The 13,016-nt window shown below is 51.3% G+C and overlaps 1 protein-coding gene across 1 annotated transcript; it reads right to left on the reverse strand.

Annotated features, from left to right (window-relative positions):
* Nucleotides 1-265: 265 nt before the first annotated feature.
* GTF2H3 (general transcription factor IIH subunit 3) lies at nt 266-12,973 on the reverse strand. Its single transcript, XM_090291742.1, has 13 exons — nt 12,884-12,973; nt 11,011-11,090; nt 9,793-9,899; nt 8,146-8,303; nt 6,059-6,121; nt 5,362-5,391; nt 5,196-5,224; nt 4,079-4,153; nt 3,338-3,391; nt 1,461-1,529; nt 1,043-1,178; nt 910-946; nt 266-822 (listed from the first exon to the last, which is right to left on the reverse strand). Exons 1-13 carry the CDS (start codon nt 12,894-12,896, stop codon nt 753-755), a joined length of 921 nt encoding a protein of 306 aa, XP_090147868.1. The 5' UTR covers nt 12,897-12,973; the 3' UTR covers nt 266-752.
* Between the last annotated feature and the right edge of the window lie 43 nt (nt 12,974-13,016).

Raw genomic sequence — 13,016 nt, forward strand, 5'->3', positions numbered from 1 at the left:
CTCCCTGCACCGCCCGAGAACCACGCCCTCACAACCTAGACATCAGCTTTCATAAGTGAGCTCCTCACACAACTGCCTTTGAGGAAAAAGCTGCTCCCAGACTCCTGCACCCACTCCCCTTACTCAGTAAAATCCGTCTTTGTAGTAAAATCCGTCTTTGTAGTGATTCGGGGACAAACTATCATGATTATTTGGATATCTTTGTCCAAACATGTACTGATATCACACAAAAGAATAAAAAACTGCTAATATCTGAAGCTAAATCTCAATTTAGAAAATAAGGATTTTATTTACATGACTACTGTCAAAGTTAATAGTTGATTGAACTAAAATGTTACATGTTGATGAACGCCATTACTCCACTTTTTCTAAAACTGTGTTAGGAGTTTCACACACAACATTTCACAGTAAGAACCTAGACCTGGGTAATTAGTTCTAAAGCCTAGAATCAGTCAGGATAGACTGATCTGACAAATGAACATCCCAATTAAAAAAAGGCACAAATGTGGGCTCTCGTCCCCTTTCTGGACCAAAATGAGTCAGAAAACATTTGAGGGTACAGATGCTGAACAGGAGGATTCCCTCAAGCAAATCAGCCCCCTAGGAATACAGAATGAGGATGGTGTTTTAAAACCTCCTGTAAGAAACGTCACTAAAAATTCTTAGACGTATCTGTACTTTTTCATAGCCTCCCTGCAAAGACTCCCCCATGTGGCATCTGTAAGTAGCTCCAAAGGATGGAGAACGCTTTATCACGCAGACACTTTCAGTTTCTTCTTCTTGGCCTTCAGGACAGGAGGCAGAGAAATCTTAAAGGCGGTCCTAGAACGACACAGGAAGGAAGACACCCTTTAATACTCTGCCGCCTCTCGGACGCTGAGCCGGCCACCCAGCCCCAAAGGCACTTACTCGCAGGTAGTGCAGATCGGGCTGAAGTTGCAGAATACTGTAAATTTAGGGGGGAAAAAACAAAACAGGTTTATAACCATACAGTCAAGATTTTTTTCCGACACGGAAAAGAAGAACTCGGTCATGAACTCACTTGACAAGCACACGGAACAGACGTAGCCAATTTCAATGAGGTTCCGGTGGCAGAAGCACGCAGCCCGGTAGTCAACATGAACTGGGGGTGGAAGGGTTAGCTGAGCTCTCTGGTCCTGATCAGGAAGAAAAACCCACTGTAAAAAAAGAGAAAAAGCATTTTTACTCACACAGCAATGACTGAGCACCCCACACACACAGGCACTGTTCAGCAGACGGTCCTACCGCATCCTGCCTGCTGCTAACAGGGCTCTAAGACTCCCTGAAGCCCACCCTGCTCAACTTCTAGGACCCTGGTCAGCCCTCTGCTCCCTTCGCCCGACAGCCAGCACCGGCTGTCCTGCTGCCACTTGTTCCCCAGGAAACGGGCCTCCCTGCTGCAAGGTGTCAGGCCCACGGTCACGATCACCCCTCCTTACCAGTAAATACTGCAGCAGGGAGGGCATCTGAGGCACCTTCAAGTACGTTCCCCCTGTGATGTCACAAGCCTGCAAGACACACACCGGCACTTCCTGAGCCTTTCCAGAGGGCTGCGGTCCCCACCAGCAGTTCTTCAGATCGCCGAGAGGGGAAGAGGCCACGGCGCAGCAGGGGATGGGACGGCCTTCCCCGCGTGTGCGAGGACCAGGCACGTCCAGCTCCTTTCCAGATGTTCACACGTCGCATTTTCCCTGGCCCCACACCCTTGCACTCTGGAGACTACAGTGCAGGATGGTACGCGCCCTTTCTCCTGTCCGTCTGCCATTGGTCTGTTTTTATTCCACCATGTCTTCATTTTCATTACAGTTTTTAAATAACAACTCTGAGGCACAATTCACATCATAAAATCAGCCCTTGAAAAGTGCACCATTCCCTGGGTGCCCCAGAAGGAAACCCACACCCACTCGGCAGCCACTCTCCGTCCCCCTCCCAGCCGCTGACAACCACCGATCTGCTCTCTGTCTATGGATGTGCCTGTGTGGACGGTTCACGCAGATGGAATCTAGTAACAGCCGTCCTTCTGTGCCCGGCGTCTCTCACGCGGCAGCCTGTCCCCACGGTCCATCCCTGCTGTAGCAGGCGGCAGCGCTCCGTTCCTGTGTGTGGTCGGTCACACTCTGCTGTGTGGATGGCCACGTGTTGTTTATCCTTCGCCTGCGGGTGGACATTTGGGCTGTTTCCACTTCGTGGCTGTTGTGAACAGTGCAGCGATGAATACTCATGTGTCATTTTTCAAGTGGGCACGTTTTAACTTCTCTTGGCTATACGGGGTTGCCGGGTCACGCGGCAGTGCTGCGTCCCACGTTCTGAGGAGGTTCGGACCTTTTCAGTGGCTGTCCTTCGCATCCTGGTGAGCGCCGGGACCGACCAGCGGGCCTGAGAGCCAGGGAACTGCAGGACCTCTGGGGCTGTTGTGCTCCCGACTGCGCCTCCTGCCCCTCCGCATGCCAGGCCGTGCACAGTTTTCCGCAGTTTCGTGCTTTAAAATGATCTTTTAGGAAATCGTATTTCTTATGGACAAAAAACATCTGTCAGAAGTTCGGTACTTTCTTTCATCTTCATGTTGTTTTCCTTTCTGCTTAAAGGAAAACTCAGTTTCCTACTCTTGACTTCAAAGCAACATCCAGCCGTGTCGTCCAACAGAAATACTATACAAGCAACACAAATAACTAAATTTTCTAGCCACATAAAATGGAAAAAGATATCTTAATAACATATTATATTTAACTCACTATATCCAAAGTACTATCAGTCTAACATGTAATCAACATAAAAAGTCAGCGATGAGACGCTTCACACTCCGCTCTCACACGGAGTCTCTGCAGCCCGGGGGCATCACACTGACAGCGCAGCTCAGTTCAGACACACCGACCCCAGGAGCTCCGCAGCCCTGCGGCTGCCGTGGGGGCCCGCGCAGACCTGGAGCGCGAGCCTATTTTCCCACAATGCTCTGCTGAGGGGCTGAGTCTTCCGTCTGTATCTATATACAGAGACAGCTGTCATTCTGTTCACCTAACATTATTAACAACGACAATTTTGGGTGATTGGATCTAAAGAGATTTTTTAAAACCCCTTTTAAAAATACCTTTCTGTGTTGCTTGAATTCCCTTTAATGTGTGAATCACTTTTACAAAGTCAATCAAATCACTATGTAAAATATAAATGAAGTCTGGAGGCACCAGAGAGGTGTCAGTTCCCTGATCTAACACGGGCCAACCCGCAGACACACGTGAAGAGGGGTGAAAGGCCTTTAACGACAGCAGTGCCACCCCCCACGCTTTCATTGCCCCGACACCAAGCATTCACCGGAACACACCTGCTGGAGGAGTCCTGAATCCGAGTCTAACACACAGGCGTCGATCAAAATATTCTGAAACCAAAAAAAAAAAAAGACAAATTCTGAAACAAATATTCCAAAAGTTATGGGAATGTTAACAATGACTACCTCATACCAATAACCTACTATTTCCCAGATGCGACTCTTAAAATGGCCTATTTAATACCATAACTCCACAGGGTGGACACTCGAACGTTTTGCAGCTGAAGTGCCTAGGCCTTGGCCAGGCTGTGGTCACAGAGGCCAGGGGAGGCCCTGCCGCGAACCCCCATGTGCCCGTCCCCAAGGCCCACGGTCCTGCCACTACATCATGCGGGCACTCCAACGTGGAGAACATTATACGTGGCTATAGCATTTTAGCTTAAAACTGAAGTGTTAAGTTTTCTGTTATTAGTGCTAATGCACCAAGGTAGACAGCAAACTGTAGAACCAGGGATTCTGAGCCTAGGGTCCAAGGATGGACTGAATGGGGTCGCAGGAACGCACTGGAACTATACGTTAAAAACTGTTTTAGTGCACGTTTTTCTGGGGGCCCATCAGATTCTCAAGGCACCTGGGACTCAAAACAGGAAATAACTGCATGAAATATGGATTCCAGATTCCTGACCCATCAAAAAGGCTACTTAGTCAGAATTCCTCCTAAGTAGCTCATTCCAAATAATGAAATCAGTCCCTTCCCCGGGAACCCAGCGTCCCTGAGGAAGGAGGCCGCGGGCTCACCTGTTTCTGGGCCGCGAAGATGACGTTCATGAAGTTCATGTACTGCAGCGCGCTGTCCTCAGCCGCCTTCACCACCTGCAACCCACAGCCGCGTCTGAGCACCCCGCCCGCCCACGCGTCGGCTCGGCCTACCGCGACCCACAGCCGGTGTCGCTTTGCTAAAGGGCCTGCCTGGTTCTCGTCTTTAAACGACACCTCGAAGGGTCAGGACAACTGGGAGAGTGTCCCCGACTCCTACCACTCAAGGGACGGTCGTTGTCAACGGTTTCCGGAGAGCCCCCGAGGGCGCGCGCACTCACACCGACAGGGCATCCTCGTGGCCGTACCTCGTCCTTCGTACGGACCCGCGCATCTCCGCTCTTTGCCCAGTACTTCTCGGGGACGGTCGGGCAGTCTGCAGTGCTCAGCGTTGGACAACGCTCTGAGGAACACACTGTGTCCCCTTCGCACGACCCCAGGGCTAGCTCCTGACGGAACTAATCAGTGAGCCCGCACATTCCACCCGGTACGCAGGCTGCCAGGCGGCCCTCCCGAGAGGCTGTTCCGTTCTATCCCGTCCACAATGCGGGGCAACGACCGGCCCCAGCGGTCCCGGCAGCCCTGGGAGCAGCCCGGTCCTCCGTCGGTGCTGAGCAAGGCGCGCACGTGAGCGACCGTGTGGTCAAATGTTAACTGCCCACGCACGTCTCTTCTCTGGCAGGCTGCTCACAATGGTTGTTCCTTTAGACTAACTTTGACTTGCAAAAATTTATGAGAGCTCTTTTTCACTTTTTTTTTTTTAATCCTCAACCCCTGAGGATATGATTATTGATTTGAGAGAGAGCGGAAGGGACAGGGGAGGGGAGGGACAGAGAAAAGAGAGGGAAGGAAGGGTGGCAGAAAGAGAGACAGACATCAATGTGAGAGAAACATGGACTGGTTGTCTCCTGTATGCGCCCTGACCAGGAATCGAACCCACAACCAGACAAGTGCCCTGACCAGGAATTGAACCTGCAACCTTTTGGTGTAGGGGACAATGCTCCAACCTACTGAGCCACCCGGCCAGGGCTCCCACAAGGTTTTCTAATTGGCTACAATTGACATATAAACATAGCATTGATTTTTTTTTTTAACTTACCAATATCCTTGACTTCATTTCCTGATTATCTATAAAGAGATAAAAGCAGATTACAATTTAACTGAATCTTATGAAACATATTATAAGGCTGTCTAACCAATTTTAAATAGTCCACCAAGTTACAGTAGTAAAATAATCAGTTTCATAGAAAAGTGAAGGTTCCTACCTTTAATCTCCTTGTTCATCCTATGAATGTCTTATTTTCTTAGCATTAAGGAATTTTAAAGTATTATTTAACTTCATGAACGTTCATAGCAAACAGAAAAATAACCTCAAATTTTAGTTAAATAAACCCAGCAAGCACATAGCTGATAAAAAATGTTCCATTTACCATGATAAACACACAGAACAAGAGGGACTGGGGATTTCCAATGACCAACTTCAATCAAGTGAACCTTATAACCTGACCAAAACACCTCTGTCCCAGAAAACGAAATCACCACCACCTGACTGCTCCGTGACTGTCCACCACACACAAGACCTAAATACTGAGACCACAAGTAAATCGCGCTGTCAGTCAAATGAGACATTGAACTTGAAAACCACACTCAGGTGGTCAAGCACCCTCAGGGCAATGAAAGGCTTGTAGGAACAAACACTGCTCTCACGGCTGGAAAAAGAACCAACTCTTGGCCGGTCTAGATAAGATACAAGGATGTGTCCTGAAGAACCGTGAGCAGCAGGATAGGCAGGAGAGCACAGCATTTCCCAGTCCTTCCCGTTCTGAGATTTTACAGCCCGCCTCGCAAACACGCCAGCACCCCCGCGTTGGAACACGCGTGCCTTCCATCCGCACGGGCACCGGTCCTGGGAACCGCCGCCGGCTAAGACGCGCTCGTTCCAGAAGACACTTCTAAGGATACAGCAGAGAGCTTTGGCGAGGGACCCTGCCAGCAGAGTCTCTGTGTACTGACCCTTTATGTCACCTAGAAGTAATAATAGAAAAATTAAAAAGGCAGTTTTTGGCATTTTCTTGAACTAAACTCATTTTCAAACCAAAGCGTTCTTCAAGAATGAAATAACACAACACTTTCAAACTGGGTTTAAAAACAGCACCTGGTCCTCAGTAATGCTTAAATAAGCAGCTTTTACATTTTCTCAATTTAAAAGGCCCTGGTGGCCAGGGCTGAGGAGTGGGAGGGGCCGCTCGGGGCAGAGCCGCAGTGCGAGGAGGCGGACGCCCCGGAGGTGGCGGGGGCGATGCATGTTCGCACGCAGTGTGACTGTGCCTGCACGTGCTGTCGCTGCGCCGTCCACGCATGATGGCGGACACGGTACGTGTCACGTTATGTGTATTTCACCACATTAGAACATAAATCACAAAAAGCATCCTGGGGTTATCTGGAAAAGTTCAGGTTTATCCGTGACCTGCGTCATTCAAAAGGTCCCGTGCAACTGCAGGCAGCCAGCACTGCGGCCTGGGCCAGGCTCCGGCCTCCCGCCCTATCTTCCCCTGCCCGCTGCCCTGGGAAACCAGCTGGCCAGGCAGAGGCCGGAGAACTTCTCAGCTGTGGCAAGCAGGGACGAAGTCTGCAATCTGCTTGGAGCCTTGGCTGTAAAAACATCACTCTCAAGAAACATCAAAACTCTTAGCCGTGTAGCTCAGGGGCTGGGGAGCCGGGCTGACAGTCAGTGGCGCAGGACCTGCAGGAGCACCGATGCCCCCGCTCAGGGGGTCCGACCAGGCAAGGCCGTGAGCACCGCCCTGAGAAGCCAGGACTCTGTCCCGGAGGCCAGAGGTTCTGAGTGTAATTTTGGGACCCGAATGGAAATACAACTCTTGGGACCCCCTAGACCCAATAAATCAAAACCTGCAGAGCGGGACCAGCACTTCCTTTTAACAAGCCCTCCAGGTGATTTTTTAATAGCGTTACTGGCCTATAACTTACAGATCATAAGCCTCACCCTTTTAAGTACACAAGGCAATGGTTTTAAGTACTGTGTAATTGTAGAACATCTCCTCACGCCCATTCCCAGTCACTCCCTGCTCCTCCCCAGCCCTCCCAACCCACACACGACCTGTGGTCCCTACAGAGTCGCCTCTCACTACCAGGTGACTGCCTACAGGCAACAGGGACCCAAAGAAGGCCTGTCGGCCAGGGCAGAGCAGCTCTGGCCTTCAGGAGGAGAACTCTGGAGACCGAGCGGAAAGGCTGGAGTGGAGAGCCAGGTACTGATCCGGGAGCAGTTACGAGAGCTCCAGCAGTGGCCCTCAACTTCAGCAACGGTGCCCTGCAGGGGTCCCTTGGCAACATCTGTGGACATATTTGGCTGTCACAACTGGGGGACGTTATGGCAGCTAGCGGGCAAGGCACAAGATAGGCTCCCCCACAAGGAATGACCCAGCCGAGAATGTCAGCCGTGCCAAGGCTAAGCTACACGACAGGTAATAAGAAGGGGCCAGGCTTTGAAGCTACTTGGGGGGCTAAACTAATAGGGTCTCATAACTGGTTCGAATTTGGAAATGTGGGTGGATGCGGGTGATGGAAACAGGGAACAGAATGGGCGTAGCTGAGGAGAAAAGAAAAGACACGAATCTGGGGACACTGTGGGACCCTTGGGGGTGCCATGTGCACTTGAAAGGAAGACTGGATTGGAGACAAGACTGGGAAGGGGTTGTAGACAAACGACAAAGAGTGGAGGAGGACATACAGCGAAGGGAAAAAAATAACGTGCGGGATAAGAAATATATATATTTTAAGGGGCAGGATAAGGGAAAAGTCAGAAAAAGAAAGGAGGCCCAACAGACAGGGAAAACCAGCTCCAAGTGCGTTTCAGGAAGCGGAGGCTGGGCCGCAGTGTCAGGCCAGTGAGGCACAGGCTTCGGTGAGAAGGACTTGAAAAGAGATGCGAGGCGAACGAAGCAGGCAGTATCAAGAACCCCAAACCTCCAGGACCCCCACATTCAACTCAATTTGCAAAACAACAATAATGAAGTAAAAGCTCTCACTCTTCATCATTAGGTCTTTAATCTCTTCCACAATAACTTCGTTTGCTGCTGTTAGCAGCTCGTACTTCCCGTCTTTGCTCCCTGAGGGATTAAATTCCAGAGGAGCCTCCCCAAAGAAGCCTCCAAGTCTGCCGTGCCTCCCGGGATACAGGAATCGACTGCAACAGCAGAAAGAAAACCTGGTTACACCAGGACCCGGTGTCCTCACTAACGTCCAGAAGAAATTCAGCAGAAAAAACAAACAAAAACCAAGTTAATTCTGGATTACAAGATTCTGTGATAAATTTCATTTTTTAACAGTATTTTTTAAATATTTTATTTATTTTTAGAGAGCGGGAAAGGGAGAGAGAAACAGAGGGAGAGAGACATCAATGTGTGGTTGCCTCTCGCACGGCCCCAACTGGGGACCTGGCCTGCAACCCAGGCCTGTGCCCTGAGCTGGAATCGAACCGGCAACCCTTCGGTTTGTAGGCTGGCGCTCAGTCCACTGAGCCACACCTGTTTTCTGGAGGATGAGAGGAAACCAAGGGGTCACTCTGTTCTTATCTCTCAAAATGCTTTGGTGGTGGGGGAGGTTCTCACTCTTTCTCAATGACAGCTGGAAGAGTCATACCAGCTTCTAACTTGCTATTAGTTTATTATTTGAGGTCTATTTATCCACCAGTAGTAAAAACCCGGTCCAAGGGTCCCTACGAGATTCTTCTAGTGACTCACGCCTTTTATAGTAATCATGTGAAACACATCTGGTTTTTCTAAAAAGTGAAAACAGCGTGTCACGGCTTTTTATGGATCTTATTCCAATCAGTGTCCTCTTTCTTGTTTCTGGAAAAACACAGGGCGATGGCGGGAGTGGGAGCAGTTACAGGCCTGTGGGTTCTCTCCACACCAAAGGGGGGAGCACTGAGAACCGAGACCATCTGACGACTACCTGCAGCCTCATGTGAAGCACAGGGCTGACCAAGGGCCACTTCCGCTGCGATGGACATTTAATTAAGACAAAAAGGGCTGATCCCACAGGCCACGTACAATGTGACAAGTAGATTCGGCCCAGGTTATTCCCGAAAACCTTGCCTGTGCGCGTGGCCACAGCCGCACACCAGCTACAGATCTGGCCGCCACCTTGCAGGGCTCAGACACAGCCAGTGCGCACCAGCATTAGGAAAGGTCACGGCTTCTTCCCGCGCACCAGATGGAGCGGTAGTTCACTTGGGCGAAGGAGCCAATTTATAAGAAAAATCCTCATTTATAAACCCCGGAGTCACACAGAGAGAGCAGCGAAACATGCACGCCAGGAGAGGCATGCAGAAGCCCGGCCTGGCTCCAGGGAAAGCAGACTCCCGCCCCCGGGGGCACAGCAGAGGCAGCGGCGGGAGCGGATCTCCCCCTCCCCCTTGCGCCCGGAGACTACAGTGGAAGCTGGCTAGGTAACCAGGCCCACAAGGCACCTCCGCTACGCACCGGCCAAGAGGTTTGTGACACCGGTCCCTACCATGGTGCACGCGCCCTGACCCCTGACACCGTCGGGGCTGTGCGCCGGCGCAGAGAAACCGTCTGCAGCACGCAGGGGGCAGGCAGCACTCAGTGCATGCTACCTGGCACCAAAGCCGCAAATGCCACAAAGCGAGGCGGCACGGAGAACGGTCCCACCTCTCCTGAATGTGACTCGCTATCACAGCGAGTCTGCTGGAACGATTCATGAATAAGTGAGAATTTCCCAGCACCATGACTGCATCCATGCATTTTGATAACGTAAACTGTTGAAAAAGAAGACACGAGAAAGGTAAATTAGCTATGCAAATACCGACATCGGCTCTTGAAATAACGAAGATTTCACTTAGATATTAGACAATTATTCACTGCTAAAAATTGGACAGGAGCTCCCTCCTTCAAGACAGTAAGTCAAAACACCTGAAAGCTAGTTTGCTAATTTTCCTTATGTGAGATCATTTCTGTATCAGTATACTCTTCCACAAGTATCTTCTGTGCTACATTTAGGGAATGGCACACATCACATCTTCTGTGATGAATTTACTAGCTAACTACTGCTCCACATGGAGTGTATACTGATGTGTTGATCAGACTGGGGACTCGTGAGTTTTCGATTCATTCATTCATTCACTCACTCATTCAGTATGCTGAGCACCTGTTATGTTATATCCCTTCTTTCATGGAAGTTACAGCCTCACAAACACTAATATTATGAAACACATAGCTGCATATTTTTATAATCCTGGAATAATGCATGTTTCTCTTAAAAAAATACTTCAGGCAGAAAATAAATTGCTGATAAATTTCACTTTATTTTTTTTATAATTTATTTGTTTGTTTATTTATTTTTAGAGAGAGGGAAAGGAGAAAGAGAGGGAGAGAAACATCACTGTGTGGTTGCCTCTCACTCGTGCCCCCAACTGGGGACCTGACGTGCAACCTAGTCATGTGCCCTGACTGGGTCACTTTATTTTTAAAAAGTAAAACAAACCTATTAAGATTTCTACATGGCAAAACAATGATGGCAAGCAAAACTGAAAGACCACATATCCCAAGGAATCCATATGGGAAACGTCCAAGAAAGGTGGTAAAGAGACAGCACGCGGGCCAGCGGTTGCCTGGGCCGGGGGGCCGGGAGCTGTGACTGTACAGACACGAGGGAACCTTCTAGGGGACAGAAATGCTCTTAAACAGAACTGCGGTGCTGGTTACATGACTTCATTGTGATTTAACTAAAAATCATTGGATTGTACATTAAAACAGATGAATTTTATGACATTTAAACAATACCTTGCTCAAGCTATATTTTTGGAAATGCAGTATCAACATACACGCGACTAAGCCGGATAACCCAGAGGCCTCCTCAAGCGATCTTACCTGAGACTCCTTCAGCGCTTGCTTTCCCCACCAAATCGGGTTGGTATCAACTATGATAACCAGAAGATTCAATTCATCTTCTGAAAACAGTAACAAAAAGAAAAAACATGAGCCTCGTGACGGCGCAGCAGAGCTAACCTTCTACACCCCTTTCCACGTTTCTGCTCTGACAGGCACGAGACTCACTGAAGGCCAAGCTCTGCGGGCGCTCAGCCAGCTCCTGCCCGCCTTCCCCGCCACGGCACCTTTCACGCCTCCCACGGAGGCACCGTGAGGGCACGGTTGTCTGTCTGTCACTGCTTCTCCTCTGCTCCGTGCACACAGCTCGCCACAGAGGGTGCGTAATACGTAGCTATCATGTGCCCCCAAAGATACTCGCATTTTAAATGCCTGGTCAAAGATAGAAGGCGCTGACTGACCAGCAGTAAGAACCACCAGGAGTAAAATTTGGGGTGGCAGGAGGGGGATTGGGCTTAAAGGGAGGAATGAGGCATCAGTTTGGCCCCGAGTACACCAAACCACCTAGCAACAAGGCCACTGTGATTGGGAGCCAGTTTTTAAAAGGTGGAAACCAATTCCTATGTAAAGGGTATTTTCCTGGGAAAGAAACCAGGCGACCCTGCAAGCGCAGAGCGGCCAACTGCACGCATCAGTTCACTCAACACGCACCGACACCGAGTACTGGCGTTGGGTGCTGGTGGGCACAGGGTCCAAGCCCCCGAGGAGCCTACACTCCACCTATGGTGACGATCGAACCTGTAAGCGCGTGCTGCTGTGAAAACCCAGGATGCTCATTTAGTAATGAAACGCAATAATGTCTTTCCGGCCCCCCATGCCTCCCCTCCTGCAGTTCGGTCTCCCGTCTCAGGATAACCCCCACCCCACCTCTGATTTCTGCGTAAGCATCCAAATCCCAGTTGCTCCTCGGGGCCCCACACCAGCGCTGCCTTTCCCTTCCAAAAGCCCTTCCCGGGCCTCCCAACGGGTATCGGCTCCCCGTCCCCGGAGCGCGGGAAAGGCAGCCTCCTCTGCACCAGGCCCTGCGCGCAGAGGTCTGCAACCCCGTTCCACTCAGACAACGACTCAGCAAGGGGCACGTGATGGCTGCTCCTCATCAATCACAGGATGTACCTCCTCCTCCGTTTTTTGTTTTTTTTTTTTTAACATTTAGCAGTTGCTGAAATCAGACCGTATGTAGCGTTAAGATAAGCAGCATTTCTCATTAGTTGTCTGTCACATAAAAGCACATTTCACAGTCAACACTGTTTCAGAGGAGATGCACCATCGTACCCCTTTTTGGCAGATGAAAACAACTTGCTGTAAATCGCACGCCCTCCTGCCGACTGCCGAGCCCTCGCCCTGTTCTGCAGACCCTCCGGACGGTCAGGACGGTGATGCCCGGGGCCCCCTGGGCTCCCTGCAGAAACGGGGCTTTTGTCCGCCCCGCCTGCCTCCACGCCCAGGCGCCCGCGTCTCTGCTCACTGCAGAGCAGAGGCTCGGCCCGCCGCGGGGCACGCGCCGCGACATTCGGCTCCGTCCCCACAGCGCTGCGGTGCCCTGCACGCCCACCCGACGCGGCTCCTCCGCCAGCGACGCTTAATCACAACCCAGCCCCTCGTCCCGTTATACGGCTTGCGCAGCTCCGGGGCCCCGTCAATTACTGCCCGCCTCACGCCCGAGGCTGGGACCTCCCCGGGGGCCTGTCCCGTTCTCCGCCGCAGTCCCCAGCGCCCGGCACGCGGGGAGGCAGTGACCCCGAAGCCCTGGCTGAATGAGTCCATCCGCTACGCCGCTAAGGACCGACCAGGGGCCACCCAGCCCAAAGCATGCACTCCACGTGGGCGGCCCGGGTCCCGCAGGCGCGGCCCTCACCGTCAGAGGCCATGGCGATGAGGTCGCTTAGGGCAGAGCCACAACAACCCGGCGGGCATCCCGGATGTGGCGCAGCCCCACTTCCGGCGCCGCCGAGGGACGCGCGAGGCAGTTGGACCCAGAGCCGGCGCCG

The sequence above is a fragment of the Furipterus horrens genome, unplaced genomic scaffold (assembly GCF_987537825.1).
Source record: "Furipterus horrens unplaced genomic scaffold, mFurHor1.1.pri manual_scaffold_11, whole genome shotgun sequence".
NCBI lineage: Eukaryota > Metazoa > Chordata > Mammalia > Chiroptera > Furipteridae > Furipterus > Furipterus horrens.

What these genes read in the sequence shown, in the direction of transcription:
- GTF2H3 (XM_090291742.1), bottom strand. An exon ending in GATGAACAAGGAGATTAAAG is followed by an intron (nt 5,225 to 5,361) that starts GTAGGAACCTTC and finishes ATCTCTTTATAG; the next exon opens with ATAATCAGGAAATGAAGTCA. An exon ending in ATTCAGGACTCCTCCAGCAG is followed by an intron (nt 1,530 to 3,337) that starts GTGTGTTCCGGT and finishes TGTGTCTTGCAG; the next exon opens with GCTTGTGACATCACAGGGGG.